Source organism: Folsomia candida, unplaced genomic scaffold (genome assembly GCF_002217175.1).
Source record: "Folsomia candida strain VU population unplaced genomic scaffold, ASM221717v1 Fcan01_Sc020, whole genome shotgun sequence".
Lineage (NCBI taxonomy): Eukaryota > Metazoa > Arthropoda > Collembola > Entomobryomorpha > Isotomidae > Folsomia > Folsomia candida.
In genome coordinates this window covers 1,253,209-1,268,128 of record NW_019091212.1, presented here as the reverse complement: position 1 = coordinate 1,268,128, position 14,920 = coordinate 1,253,209, and the positions used below count along the sequence as shown (strand labels likewise).

The following is a 14,920-nucleotide window of genomic DNA, read 5'->3' as shown; positions in this document are numbered from 1 at the left end:
GCCGTAAATAAATTAATGCGCACTGTGTATGAGTGAGTGAGTAAATATTGCTGTATGCATGCCTCCGAATTCGATTGATGAATAATCAATTACTCTTCAATCGCATTCACTCTGCATAACAGAGAAAAAAATTCAATTCTAGTGGGGAAAAAATGGTTTTTCCTCTCTCCAGTCAGTGTAAATATTCTAATCCCGACTTTATTAAAGGCACGTTTCTTCATCCAGTCAAGTGTAGAACATGACGGTCGTCCACTGCATTAGACACGCAGTGAGTGAAAAGATTCAGAAATTTGGACTCCTCGTCACGTATGTAGTGCTTTTGATATTGGATAGATTTTTGTTGGAAATTAAGGTGGTGTTCATGCCAAAAAGTTGTGGGAGAGAGAGTGTCGAGTGGATGAACAAATATTGATTGTATGACTTGTAAATTCCATTCTGGGAGAAATATAGTTCAGATTGATTTCCAACGTCGGGGATGCATTCACATGCATTCACATCACACACACTGGAAGAAGAAGGGGAAGAACATTCATCTTGTGTACTCGATAGAATGCCATGAATGAAAGAACAATGACTTATTGAACTCACAAAAGGCGAGGAAACATGTCGACGAGACGAAGGAATCGCGTGCAAGTAATGACACCAATAATAAATGGGCAATTTGCTACAATTTCTGCCAAACTTCGTTCCTCCATCGCTACTCTTCCAATTTCGTTCTTTGACCTTTATTATCCAAGTACAAAGGCTGACGAGATGATGAGAATTACGGCAGTGATTTTTAAGTCTACTAGCCAAAATCTGCATTAAAAAATATATGTACATCTGCAATTCCATTCAAAATTAAACAACCGGCTAGGTACACACATGCATTTTCAATTCTTCAACTTGCACATTTTTTATACCTCCATTAAAAAAATATAATGATTTGCTTATTACCACCCTTTTTCATCAAGGGGACAAACTACCCGTAATAAAAATTTCATTTCACTCATCGCGTACCGGTGACCAACTTCTGTCATAGTTTTAAACATGTATCGAATCTCTCTCTGATAAGAATGGTGTGGCACCTTTCAGTCCAAATGTGCCACTACTCGTCCACTGCAATGCAGGGGCCGCGGAAGCTGTGTGGACATGTGGGGACATTTCCATAGGAGGTAGGGGTTTGTATAACATGGGGAGATGCTGGGGACATCAAAAAACCGTGGGGACTGTCCCCACCCTTCCTCCGCGGCCACTGCACTGCATTATTGCTTTCGTAATTAATCATCTCTCCTTTTTCTCTTCTTCTTCATCGTTCCTACTTATTAATGAAGTTGGACAAGCAAGTGTCACACCACACAGAGGACGGCCGACGCCATAAAACAAGCCTTGCATTTCTTCAAACTTTTTAATATCACACAATGACAGTCAAGCCAGACCACATGCACACCAGGGCTGCGCATCTATATAAAAAAACTTGACACATATCCTTTAGAAATATGGACATTATTTCTTCTTGTGGCAAACACTTATTACCTCTGACAGGATTTCAACCAAATTAATAAACTGCATCCATGCATGCATGCAGGAACATATTACGGTTGGATTTTTTTTCACGAAAATTTATGGCTTAATCAAAACCATCATCATCATCAACCAATTTGCGAATATGTAGTGCGGCGACTCGGTGTGTGGTATATGTAGATGTTCACAAAACAATTGCCAAATTGTTTAATATTTACCACCACTAAGCAGTTTACAGTTAGTTAACTTCGGAATGTTTTTGTGAATCGTAAAATTCCCCGAAATTAATGGAGGAAATAATAATTTACAGAGGGAAAGAAAAAGGAATTGGAATGAATGCGGTTTAGTTTTGTTGGCATAAACAAAATCAACTAGCATGATGAATTTGCTGATAAAATCCCACGTTTAATCTTGAATTGATCAATTGCTTAATTAACAATATGAAGCCGTACAAGCAGTTCAAATCATAATGAGGAGAAGACGAAATTCTACACGCACACAGAGTTGGATGAAGAGCATGATTTTATAAATTTGACTCCTTCCAACAAACAAACAAGACTACGATGTACGTCGACAGGAGCTGAAAGTTGTCAAGTGACTTCTGTTCATTCGCGATGACATTGAATTGACGACATCGACACAATACGTAACAAAATAGTGACATTTTTGTTTCGATCTCAATATCTTGAGAATTGAGTGAGTAAATGAAACCCAATAAATCAGGAATCATCATTCTGCTGGGTCCATCCATGACACAAAATAAAATGATAATATCGAATTGCAATTCCGAGGCGGACAAGAATTCCTCCACGTTCATCATCACCACCAATGTTCGAAAAGTAACAGCCTCCCAGAAAAAGTGGAGAAGATGAGATAAAACCGCAATACGAAATTCGGCATTCTTTCCTTCTTCTTTGTACACGTAAAATTTTATGGTTTGTGGTTTTGTTTGAGAAAGAAGAAGAAAAAGAAGGACTTACTTTGTGGATGGATTGGGATGCCATTTTATTTCATGTGCAAATCTTTACTTTACTTACTTCCATGTCATTCTTGTGTAACATTAATTTTTTTTCAAGTGGAAGAGAGACGAGGAATTACTTTGCCGTGCATTGTTGCTTGGTTGGTCGTCGAGGACAAATCAGCCATGACATGATGGTGTAAGATTTGAGATAAAAAAACGTATTTTAAATACTCATCCCATCATAATGGTGATGCAATTGGTGGGTTTAATGATGTAATATTTGTGTCTAAATACTATGCAATTTATAGAAGCTGTCTGTATAATAAATCGAGTTTGTAAATAGCGTGGTGCGATTTAATATTATTTTTTTACTACGAATTCCGCATACATTTGCCATATTAAAGCCCCATAATTTATCGATTTCTCATATTTTACCCACATTATTGATATTGTTTCGATTAAAAATCTGTGCCCATAGTTTACCCAGCCACCTGCGCCCAGCAGGCCTGTGTCAATCTGTGGATTTATGTAATTGCTGTGAAAAGAAGAAAGAAAAGGCTGTTCACATTTATTGCTACAGGTAAAAAGAAAAAATTAACAAATCCATTTCCAATCTGTTCATAAATTTATTTATTCCCTACGGTACACAGACGTCTACAATTTAGCAATTTATTTTCATAACGTCGAATCTCATTCATATAAAGGGAATAATTTTAAATGAAAAAGTGGACTGAAACTGAAATGCAAAACAACTTTTAAACTTACAGGATACGAATCGATGATTGCTTGTCTTGCTCCTGTGCAGCTGCGGCTTAATAATCTTGCTAATAAATTAATTAGCAGAGAAGGTGAACCAGGTGAACTGAACTTGTAACACGTACTTGCAATAGGTACACAGAGTCGTCGTAAATCTGCTGCTGCTGCAGTTCTTCTAGAATGCACGTGGATACAGCGTGGATCTCAAAACAGTATGCATGTCATGAATAATAGTCTAATTACTTATTAAAAAGTGTTCTCTGCTTTCAAGAAATTTTCCCAAAGTTCCCAGAAAAACAAGAATCCATCTCTGTGACGTAACAATTATATGTAGATTCATGAATGAGCAAATTATTTCACATTTGCGAATCAATGATGAGAATTATGCAAATTCAGTAACCAACCCTGCAACATTAAGTTTCCTCTTATCTCTACTTCTCCAAATTTAATAAGTATGTTTGCAAATATTATACAATCGCATCGCATCGCCCAACCCATTTCCATCCATGGGTGCTGTCTAATCGTCTGGCTGGCTGTACATGCATATTTTCTGCCCTGTATACAATTCTTGTTATTTTTTCACGTTGAATAATTACGGCTGGAAAAGACCTTCACTCCGCAAAACAAAGTCAGTCATTAAACAATAATATTTAAGCAAATATCAAACACTACTCGGTAATATTATCATTACACTTTGTGTACCTCGCATTTATTTACACCATTAATTCTCGTAGTGAGCGTGTAGCCTTGTTTAAAAAATAATGTGAGAAATCATCATCGTTAAATGCGTATATAATGGATCCATCCCTTTAATACGGCCACATTCCGAAAATTCTTCTCCAAATCAATCAATCAATCAGCAAGTCAATCAATATTTTCATGCTTCACAATACGTACGCAACTCTTTGCATTCATCTTTCTAATCTGTCGAGAATGAGGTGAGATAAAAATCATGATGCGAGTGAAGTGGGTACAATGATTCAGTTCGATTCCCTGATATCCAATATTTCCAGTCACTTACATATTCAATGCCAGGCCGTGTCAGCACACATGACTATGTACACAAGTGGAATTTGTGTATGTATGTGGTCGCGATAAGCACTGATAACACGTTATCTTATTCAGTCTCATTAGCAATGACGATGGGTTAAAATCTTACAAAATTTTCTCTCTCTCACTTTGTGCAAACCACCTGAAATTCCAACAAATTGGCGAAAACAGGTGCGAATAATGGAAAAAAGAGAGGTGTATGTATATAAAATAGAAATGTGTCAAAAATGCCGTCTCCCCCCAAATTACGTTAAGTTCCTTCTCATTAAAGGAAATGAATGAACAAACATGGTCACGTTTTCACGAATTTTTCCTCGTAATTTGCCCAAATCATTGCACCATGCCAAAATCCAATGCCACACAGACAAGCCAACTGTATAGACACAAGAAATTGCAAAGAATGGCTGTTTGTGCAGCAAACACTTGGATGCAAACTTTTCAACTTGTGTATTGTATGCGCTTCATGCACATTATTATTAAGAAGTAAAAGGCATAATGGAGTAGACCAAGTACTAACTAACTGACTTGTAGACCCAATAATAAAAATAACAGTCTCGTGTATTAGTCCCACTGCAAGGACCAACTATAACTTCCTCAGAATGTACTATTCAGTCACTATTATTTGTACGAAATAAATGGTCCGTAATGATTTTCCTCCACCACAACCCGTACCGTAATACAGCAAACTAGCAAAAAGGTACATACGTACATAGTCGTACAACAATGTCCTAAAAATGTAATAGCAATAATGCAGGCGCAATTACACTCATTCTCATCGTCGTGATTTACTGACTCTTCTAACCAACCAACAAGCTAACATTGTGACAGTTGTGTGTCACCCTCATGTCATAACTAAAATGTAGCTGCGAGCCCTTTACTCGTCATGTTTTTTGCCACTGCATTGAACTATTGTCGAAATCCCATACACACTTTTGTTGGTTGCCTTTGCATCTGGGAAGATAATTAAGGGAGGCGTGTCTCATCCCTGTACTGCTCAGTATCATTCATTAAATCTGAAGTTTGGTGGGTCGGGTCGATTAAATTACTAATCACGAAATCCGAGCTGAATCCAATCCAATGCAAACAATAAATATGTTCAACTCACACGAACCAATTTCTATTATCGGTCTCAACGTCGCCTTCAGGATCTCACTCACCTGGTGATGACAAAGTAAAAATAGAGAATAAAATAATGAATCCGACGCACCTTAATAGTTCCACTTTGGCTTCTCTCAAACACGTTGAGACTCCCCACGCTGCCGCAGGTCCGCAAGGCGAGTGGGTTTGACCTCACTGGACCGGAGGATGTGCGCCTTCCCAGGAGCGAGGGGCCTTTGAGGATGTGACTCTTTTTCGCCAAACTTCCCTCCGCCATGATTTCACCTTGAGTTTTGCACTGATTTAATAGTTTAAGAAAGGCTTCCACTTGGAACACAATAGTTTCACAAAAAAGGCAGCAAAAATTGAATAAGTTTTTCACTATTGTTACCACATTTTGATGAACCACTAATTTGTGTGTCTTTCATTTTCGCCCGAATTTGAGAAAATTCCAGGAGCGGAGAGAGCAAACGTATGTCTTGATATATCTGACAGCCAGCAGGAACCTATGCAATCGAACACTCGGGCAGCTAGAATACAAGGAAGAGGGCGACGATAATAAGACTGGGAGCGAAATTCTGCATGGATGGACCGAATGGAATCCGGGAGATTTTATCGATCCATTAGTTCAGACCCTGCGTCAAACAATCAAAAACTGGAACCCGAGTTTCGGCTTTTCTTTTCCCAACACTGCTCAATTCATAAATTTCTCCACGTTCATAAATCCTTTAGCACCAAACCACCAACCCGTCCAAGTAAATAGATCAAGTCTTCAATTATTAACGTGGACACACAAAAGAGTCTCGTTAAGGATCGAAATTACGCAAAATCACCGGTTTTTAGAAGATTTTACAATATTTACACCAATTTAATACAAATATCGGCACCAGGCTTGACCGACACAGTCCAATTGCACACCGGCTAATCCACACTGTTCCAGAAGCACTTTTATGATCCGTTCTTCTCCAGGCACAGCGGCAGGCGACTAATGTATGGATTCCCAAAATATGCTTATTATCGAGAGAATATTATTGGCATTATCGAAGAATTCTGGGCTAAAGTCTAGATAAGGAAACGAGTCCACTAGATACACTGCACTGGTGGGCACTGGAACAAGAAGCTCAATTCCAGGATAATGAAATGGTCAAATATTACGGTATGATGATGATGATGATAAGCTCTCTGTTCTGGTAGTCAGTCCACACTAAATCCAGTATTGTTACGCGAGTGGTATTTCTACCTGCCTCCGCTTCAATATTATATTAGTGCTACGACGATATTGCTCCATTTTTATGGAGGTGGTCTTCTGAATTTGGTTAAATGAAGCTGCATGAATATGAAAATTGTTTAGCAGAAGGAACAAAAAACTGTAGAGACACCACGATCAGAGACTGACTGACGATGGACTGACTGACTGCATGGACTTTCAGTTCATGAATCTTGCATGAATCGCATCTCACTCACCTGCTGCTGCATAGCAAATAGCATAATAACATAACAATCACTGCTAACTGGCTAACTATGTAGGTACGTGGCATGAAGTGAGCATTTATTTATATTTAGTGGGTGAGTGAGATTGGTTTGGATTTTGTATCGTTTTACAGCATTACTTATTTTATTTCGTGTTTATTACCATTTGTTATTATGTTATTAAGAGTTGTATAACGTATGTGTAGTTATGTGCACTTGGTCGTCAGTTGGGGGATGGATGGCAGGGGCAGAATTATGAAATCAGACACAATTACCAGAACGATATATCATAATTACTATTGATTTAGATATTGGGACTGTCAAGTGCTATTGAAATATTTTATGTACTTATGTATGCATTGCATATCTAGAAGGGTTCATTGCTAAGTAGGTTTGTTCAGATTTATAGTCTCAATTTAAGGAATTTACTATTTAAACCTTTTCAAAAGAAAAATACACATAATTTAGTTGTTTCTACTGGGAAACAATTTTGGAAACATTTGTCAATACAATACTTTATATTTACAAATAATTAAACATTACTGCTGTACATTTTCAAAATTTCCATGCATATAGAAACTTTTTTAAACTCCAGCTCCATTTAATATTTTGCTGTACGGACACAAAAAACCAACGTAAAACTTTACATCATTTTTTACTACTGATCATTTAAATTTAATTTAATCATAACCATATGCAACTTTAAAATTAAACTAAAAAACATGACCCAAATTTTGTTTTAATTTCCATACACAAAGTTTCAAAAAACCGTCGCAACTTGTCTCCAAGTTCTCAATCGGTCCCCAACCCGTTGAGACGAGACATTGAAATACACAAAACGTGGGAATTGAAAGGAAAAAAACCACAATCACTCAGATGCAAGTTAGTTGATATATTGGTTCATCACTGGCTTTTAAGTTTATAATTTTGAAACGTATTATATTAATTCTATTTCTGGTAAATTTAATTGTTATCTTGATTAGTTAAGAAAAAAAGTTTCCCCTCTGCGTCCTTGGTATTTATTTTGTGGTAGATTTCAACCAAATGTTCCACTACCGTCCGTTTTGACATGTTCATTAAAAATGTGGACAAATTTTCAAAAATTGGGTTCTTCTGCCCTTAAATTTGGAGGAATTTGTGCAAAATGGGGGATCATTCTGCATTGCACGTTCGAATATGTGGGGGATTTTGTCATTGTAAGTTGTCTGATGATTAATTCTACCCAGAATGAGTGAAAGAAAGTGGTAGTTAATTAATTAATTACATTGTTTTGTTCTGAAGTGTTCCGGGCCAAGTATGGAGCCCAACATTCGAAACCACGACATCCTCTTCACGGAGCACATATCCCCAAAAATGGGGACTTTAAACCGAGGTGACATTGTAAGTTGAATCAATTCCGAATATATATTTGAATGTAAAATGATTAAGTAAGGGTCGGTTTTGAGTACAAACTTTCATTGCTGATTATATAAGCATCTTAGTAAATGGGTGAAGTGGTAAATTAAAATTTAGGTATTTGTTAAAATAACGCAAACAGTATACATACAAATATACATGCAAAGCCACCACATGTAACTTAATTTTTCTCTCATCGTCAATTATATAATAACACAGATGATTACAATAACAATTATAATTATTACAGATAATTGCAAGATCACCATCAAATCCTTGTCAATTCGTTTGCAAACGGGTGGTAGCCTTACCAGGGGACCATTTACTTCAGACTGATGGAAATCTTAAACATGTATGTACACACACGAATACGTTGCATTCGGTGACACAACAAATAAATATTGCTATAATTCCATTGCAGATACCCAAAGGTCACATTTGGATCGAGGGAGATAACTCACCAAATTCAACCGACTCTCGGATGTACGGCCCCATCCCGATCGGACTCGTGAGGGGACGAGCCATTCTGAGGCTATGGCCCTTGCTAGATGCCAAATTTCTCTTAACACCTAACCGAATGTAGTCTATAAAGTTTACAATACAATGTTGAAATTTTAAAAAAGGAAGTGATATTAATAATAATAAAGGCAAAAAAGGCAATCATAATAGATGATTTGATATGTAATTTAGTTGTGGGTTTTATTTTTTATTGGGAGATCAGTTCTCGATGGAAAGTTAATTGGCTAGGTTTTTACACATTTAGTTCATTTTATTTTATGGGTTTCGTCTTTTTAGCTTCCTTAACTTTGGTTATTCCTTCCCCAATCTTTTTAAATTCTTGTAGTTGACTCAACTTTGTAATATTTTTGCTCCTCAATAATTCTAACATGTATTGTTCTTCAGGTTCACACAGTTGGGCGTCTGATAGAACGTTGATTATATTGGAAAATAAGGAATTGACTTCTTGCAACGTGTTCGTAATAGTTGTCTTAATTAGTGAGATGGCTTGCGTTCCTCCCCCATTACCACCAGCGCCAGGACTACTTCCTGTCTCTGATCCATCGGTTTCTGAAGAGTCGGGAACTTTGAAGTACTTTAATGTCCTCCCATTCCGTTTTTGGAGAGGTCTGTAGTTATAATATTCCTCTTCATCCGCGTCGTGCAGGCGGCGAAATACTTCCAACTGCAAGAATATTACCAGTTTTACCACATGGTCCACATCGCCATGATCGTTAAACGAACCTGTTCACTCGATATCGAAATGGGACATAGGAACACGGTCCATGCGACCTTCTCCGTGCACGGCGGCGTCGTCAAGGATCCCATATATCGCACAAAATCCAAATGTTTGGGAAATAATTTATGTAAATTTAACGATTGGTAGCTGAACATTAATTTATTTCCTGGATTCTGAACCACTTTCAGCCTCGCAGCGTCCACGATGGGATGCAGGGATGGGTTTTCCAACCCCAACTGAATATACATAAGTAGGACAAAATCAGTCGGCACCATTGCAAATTAGTAAAAACACGAGGCAAATTAGTTGCAAGAAAATCCCAGCAATTTAGGCCAAGCACGTATTCAAGTACCTCACACAAAATACCTAAAACCAACACGGCATCGTGATCCTCAGAATTCTCTTGGAGGGCGTGACTCAAGTTGGAATATTTTGTTTTGTAATGAACTAAATGGATTTCCATTGGATATCTGTTATCAAAAGGGAACACATTGGTCATTATTATTTCTTAAAATATTACAATATAGTCACCTTTGACCCTGCAAGGTATGCTCCGACCCAACCTCGTCCCTATCTCCCCAGTGGAAGTGCATCTGAGAAAATGTGTAGCGATGATGAAGTCCAGCCCCTGATAAGCCTAAGGAAGAAGTGGGCTCTCTGATGTTTCCATTCAGTTGGACTTGAACTGTAAGTATGCAAATGCTTCACTTTTTTGCCCCATTAACTTCAACATGATTTCTTCTAATTATTTTAGAGAATAAAGTAGTAAACTGTTAAGTTGAGGTGTTTACAAGTGTGACCCCGATTCGTAAAGAAGAATCCCTTCTGACTCTGTTGGTACTGCGAGCTGAACCAAACCTTTGTGTACCCCCAGCTAACACCGTGATCCTTGTACCGGATGTCGATCGGAGATTGATGCAAGCCACTGGTGCATTCTCCACCCCAAGCAAGGGGCCCTATAGTTGAAGTTAATAAATTCATTCAAAATAAGTAATAATTTTACAAAATTTCAATTGCTCCCATACCTCGTTCCATGTCCTTTACATCGTACGTATACTCGTCTACATAAAATATGAAAAAAATTCGGTTAATAACTAGCCTGAAATTTCAAAAAAGCTGTACATAACACCTCCTCCTTACCCCCAAAATTTTTATGCGGATGATGTGCCCCCTCTCCTTTATTTGTGAAAAGAAACGCCACCAAGGACACAACAAGAACGACCGATACGACCATCCTGTCAGCACTGACGCACTACGACTTCTTTTATTTTTTACGTTGAAAAACGTCTTTTAAAGTAATAACGTTTTCCACCACCGGATAATTCCAGGTGTAAATCGTCTCCAAAACTGAGACGAAATCCATCCGGATCACGACTGATATTTATCTGCTCATCAGTTCCAGTTCTATCCCATCATCATCTTGTCGATTTAAATGGCATGATTGATTACTGCACACCATAACATATATCACAAAAAACCTTACTCATACATACACCACGGAAAAAAGTGTCACTTGATTCTTCGTCATTGTTTCGCTGGCAAGGTAAAGGTGAATCTGGTTGCACATGGGTAAATGAATCTTTAATCGTATCGTTCCCTTGAATTGCTCGAGTCTGAGAGACGACGAGTTGAATCTGCTGCATACATTTAGTAGTTGCACAAAAAGTCCAAAAAATACACTCGGGATTTACCCAGACCACAATTAGCAACAAGTAATCCCTTCGAACGATTAAAATGTCCAAAAATAACTTTACAAAAATAGAAAAATGTCTAAAAATGTTATTTCTACGATTATACAATAACACAACAATGATTGATAAGTCTGAGTTCTGACAATGCGAACCCACACATTCTGAATGATGAATGACGATAACAATGAATTTCACTTCTTTTTCTCCCTGTCCGTTTATGCTTGACTTGTCCTTTTTTGAGAGATAATGCATAATTTCGACTGTTTTTTACACCTTGATTGCGTCACAAAAAAATCCAACATAATTCATCTAAGCATTCCCCTTATTATTGCACTTTTATTAAGTAGCAAAGGCAGAAAAATGTATGCGTCAAGTGAAGTGTATCATTGCACACGTATATATTTTTACCGAGTCAACGTGCAATCTTATCGTGCATGCATTGTTAGCATCTTGCATGCATTGTAAGTGAGGAACGCTTTTTTCTATCAAGTTCGATTCGTAATATTCGTAAATACATTCATAAACGTTTCCTTTTCGCATATCCAATAATATCGTAAAATCATGTGAGCCAAAAATTGCTTCTTTTTTGCTGTGATATGTGCTCCCTTGGTCTTGGTCCCAATATAGCGAAATGCAAATGGAGGTAAGGTAAGGTAACGATTCGATAATGATGATTATTAATATCTATCTGACAATGAGCTCAACTTGTGAGTGAGGTGAGCACAACGATGTTAATGTTAAGCTAAGGTTAAGGTTGGAATCTGTGTTAAGTATGTGGCTGTCAGATTTTGATGTCTTTATATAATCAAGTTTACCAAATACGAGCTCGTCGTCGTGAATAGTAATAAGTAAGCAAGAATGCAGTAGTAGCTACTTATCATTCATGCGTAAAATAATGAATGATTATTTATTAATGTAAATATGCACTCTGTTTTGTTGACGCTGTCGGAAAGAAATTGGCAAAGGGTACAAATATTGGGAAATAGGAAAAGTTGTAACTTACAGAACGGTAAATTGTCTATTTTGACTCACAGCTATTGAGACAAAAACAATGGGCATAGGTTTAGGATACGGGTGCAAGACTAGCAGTATGAATTTAGTAAAGGTACATATTGTTAGTTGCAATTACAATCCAAAAAATAGGACAGGATTAAATTTTTGTTAATATTTACATATTCACTCCTTAACTTGATATGCACCAATAATTATTGTATCCGTATAATCTATAGATTATATGGATATTATATTATATTAAAGTAATATGTATACATATTACTTTAAACTACCACAGTTTAGAAATTTAATAGTACCAGAATTCATAATATGGACACTCGTTAAGGAGAGCGATTCGAAAATATAAAATTTTGATGCCATCATAAAGTGGGGACGATCCTTGTCAAATAATGACGGTCAAAAAGCTGGGATGAAGGTAGCTAGGTCAATACTCAAGCCTCTTGATGGCACGCCACGTGTCCAGTCATACCGTCAAGGGGTGGTTCTTAGACTTCATAACTACTTTTTCGCCGTTGATTTTTATTGGCTTGAAGTCATTGTCATCTTCCTGGAAACCTTTCGTCATCCGATGAGTGATTCGTCTACGCCATATCAGCTGGTGACGTACTTCTTCAAGGTTTTGAACTCAAGAAAGAAACGTCATATTTCTTTGTTTTGCGTGACTTTTCATGTATGGAAAATTTACTCACAAGGGACACTCACGACCTGTCGTTTGAGTCCAGGGTACCCACTATGTTTTTTAGAATCTACTAGGACCCCTGATGAAGGATTCATTCATATTTCCGTGTAAAACTCATATTTGGCCCAATGGCGTGGCGCTAAACTTAAAAATTTGCATTTTCGACCAATTTCAAACCCTCATAACTTTTGCAGTTTATGTCGGATTTTTAAAATTTTATGCTTAAAATGATCAGAAAAGTCGAAATTTTAGAGAAAAAAATAAAAATAAAAAAATTTTAATTTTTGAGATATTTTTAGCATTTTTTCGACGAACCCGAAATTTCGAAATTTTGAGAAAAGTTAAAAGCGATAATTTTAGAAAAAATTTCATAGAATACGAAAGTTGAACTCCTTGTCATGATTTTTGCCAAAAATTTTGGAAATCCGCCCAGGATTTCAAAAGTTATGGCGGTTTTAAAATGAAAAACCATCAAATTTGGCGAATTTGGCGCCACGCCATGGCGCCAAATATGAGTTTTACACGGAAATATGAATGAATCCTTCATCAGGGGTCCTAGTAGATTCTAAAAAACATAGTGGGTACCCTGGACTCAAACGACAGGTCGTGAGTGTCCCTTGTCAGATTATCTGTCACATCATAAGTTGATAACGACATTCCTAATAATCTTTAGAAGCCCAATTTGAACGAAGAACAGAAAAGTGCTGTTCGACGTGTATTGGATGGACAAACGAGATCGAACGTTATTTTTGTCCCATCACGTTGCTTTATAAACTTACATACATTCGTGTTTCTTATGTATTGATTGTGAATCATGTTGAATCATGTTGTGTGGTAACATGTTGAATATACATACACAGTTACCACAACTCTTACGTAATAATAGAGTAGCATATCGTCGTTGAAGCTGCCAAAAGGGCCATCTCCATTTTGTGTTAATTGCCAAAAGGGCCTTCTCCAAAAACGAAATTTTTCAGGAGAGCATAAAAACAAAAAATACCTATGAAACGCAATATTGTTATAATTACGCACATATAGACAACTTTTATTCACTCAAATAAATTGTTAACAACAAATGAGTGTATTTTACAACTGTTTATCAGTTTATTTACCACTCTTTATGAGGAAAATATAGTAAAGTGCATGAAACTCAATAGGAATTACAGATGTTTAAATTCTGATCTCCGATTTTGATGCCCTTTGCATATGTTGTAGTACTGGGGGAGTATAGGAAAAGTGAAGGAGGGTTTGCCTCCATGACCCCCCTTGCGCTAACCACACCCCCTCAAAGAGTAAAAGAAAACCGTTTTTGCTCGTTTACATTTTCACTAAAAATTCAGTTTTTCTCATACTTCGAAAATTCTTGTACTATTGTAGTCCCAAATAGTTGGTTTTTCATGTACAGTATAGTATCAAATTTAACTTTTTTGAAATTCTGATTTTTTCAGAAAATAAAATTTCGAAAATCTTTCGAAAATTAAAAAGATAGAATTTGATATCGAATAGGATAACACAACTATCCAAAACCAAGGAAATGTAGGAAATGTCAAAATCTGAAGAAAACAGGATTTTTGGTGAACAATTAGACGAGTGAAAACAGCGTTTTCTTGCTTTTTGAGATGGTGTAACAGGCGCAAATGGGGTCATAGAGGAAAACCCTCCTTCACTTTTCCTGCACTTACCTAGAATTACCACATACCAAAAAAGCTTCGGAATCAGAGATTCATACAATAAGGTGTTATATGCACCTCAATTACTCTCGCTTCCAACGCTTATTTAGGAAGTTCCCGAATTTTCTAAGATTTTTTAGTTGGACTTATCTTGTTCAGAAAATTCTGTAGAATTCATTGACCCTAAAATCTCAGTACCCCCCAAAAGTGGACTTGGCCCCTTTGCCAATTGACACAAAAAGGAGAAGGCCCTTTTGGCAGCTTCAACGACGATATGCATATTAAGCGAGTTTGATCACATCAAATTAGCTAAAGTCATTTTGCACACTTCATAAAGTATGGATTTCGCACATTCAACATTACACGGAAAACTTTTTTATTTCCTTTACATGACGA

At 37.0% G+C, this 14,920-nt stretch overlaps 3 protein-coding genes and 2 long non-coding RNA genes across 8 annotated transcripts in view; 2 read left to right on the top strand and 3 right to left on the bottom strand.

Moving 5' to 3' along the window:
• The window catches only part of LOC110858276 (serine-rich adhesin for platelets), a 34,197-nt gene extending 27,477 nt beyond the window's left edge, over positions 1 to 6,720 (bottom strand). For 2 of the 3 annotated variants that reach the window (XM_022106978.2, XM_022106979.2), the window contains exon 1: positions 5,478 to 6,718. In XM_022106978.2, coding sequence (XP_021962670.1) covers positions 5,478 to 5,645 — 168 coding nt within the window. In that variant the 5' untranslated portion in view covers positions 5,646 to 6,718. Of the gene's footprint in view, positions 1 to 5,477 lie in introns of all 3 variants that reach the window. The other variant, XM_022106980.2, reaches the window with a different exon arrangement.
• On the bottom strand, positions 179 to 1,085 carry LOC118438385. The gene is made up of 2 exons (XR_004836744.1): positions 589 to 1,085; positions 179 to 505 (listed from the first exon to the last, which is right to left on the bottom strand). It is a non-coding gene; the product is annotated as an uncharacterized LOC118438385 (long non-coding RNA).
• Positions 6,721 to 6,942: 222 nt separating the features above from the next.
• Positions 6,943 to 8,906, top strand: LOC110857989 (mitochondrial inner membrane protease subunit 1). 2 transcript variants are annotated; one of them, XM_035858532.1, is made up of 6 exons: positions 6,943 to 7,473; positions 7,597 to 7,720; positions 7,822 to 8,034; positions 8,120 to 8,218; positions 8,484 to 8,585; positions 8,655 to 8,906. In XM_035858532.1, the coding sequence occupies exons 2-6, from the start codon at positions 7,715 to 7,717 to the stop codon at positions 8,814 to 8,816; spliced, it is 582 nt and encodes a 193-aa protein (XP_035714425.1). In that variant the 5' UTR covers positions 6,943 to 7,473; positions 7,597 to 7,714; the 3' UTR covers positions 8,817 to 8,906. The 2 variants fall into 2 exon arrangements, with proteins under 2 accessions (XP_035714425.1, XP_035714424.1); XM_035858531.1 differs by having other exon boundaries at positions 6,943 to 7,720.
• A 5-nt stretch (positions 8,907 to 8,911) lies between these two features.
• Positions 8,912 to 11,331, bottom strand: LOC110857988 (carbonic anhydrase 1). The gene is made up of 7 exons (XM_022106606.2): positions 10,611 to 11,331; positions 10,496 to 10,531; positions 10,262 to 10,426; positions 10,002 to 10,155; positions 9,823 to 9,940; positions 9,476 to 9,706; positions 8,912 to 9,416 (listed from the first exon to the last, which is right to left on the bottom strand). Exons 1-7 carry the CDS (start codon positions 10,702 to 10,704, stop codon positions 9,003 to 9,005), a joined length of 1,212 nt encoding a protein of 403 aa, XP_021962298.1. The 5' UTR covers positions 10,705 to 11,331; the 3' UTR covers positions 8,912 to 9,002.
• On the top strand, positions 9,769 to 10,341 carry LOC118438384. The gene is made up of 3 exons (XR_004836743.1): positions 9,769 to 9,909; positions 9,998 to 10,157; positions 10,225 to 10,341. It is a non-coding gene; the product is annotated as an uncharacterized LOC118438384 (long non-coding RNA).
• Positions 11,332 to 14,920: the final 3,589 nt, after the last annotated feature.

Coding starts and splice junctions, on each gene's coding strand:
- LOC110857989 (XM_035858532.1), top strand. Junction 8,035..8,119: donor ATGTGGGGGATTTTGTCATT/GTAAGTTGTCTG, acceptor TTTGTTCTGAAG/TGTTCCGGGCCAAGTATGGA. Junction 8,586..8,654: donor CTGATGGAAATCTTAAACAT/GTATGTACACAC, acceptor ATTCCATTGCAG/ATACCCAAAGGTCACATTTG.
- LOC110857988 (XM_022106606.2), bottom strand. CDS start 10,704: ATGGTCGTATCGGTCGTTCTTGTTGTGTCCTTGGTGGCGTTTCTTTTC. Junction 10,156..10,261: donor TACGAATCGGGGTCACACTT/GTAAACACCTCA, acceptor GCATACTTACAG/TTCAAGTCCAACTGAATGGA. Junction 9,707..9,822: donor TTTTAGGTATTTTGTGTGAG/GTACTTGAATAC, acceptor ATGTATATTCAG/TTGGGGTTGGAAAACCCATC.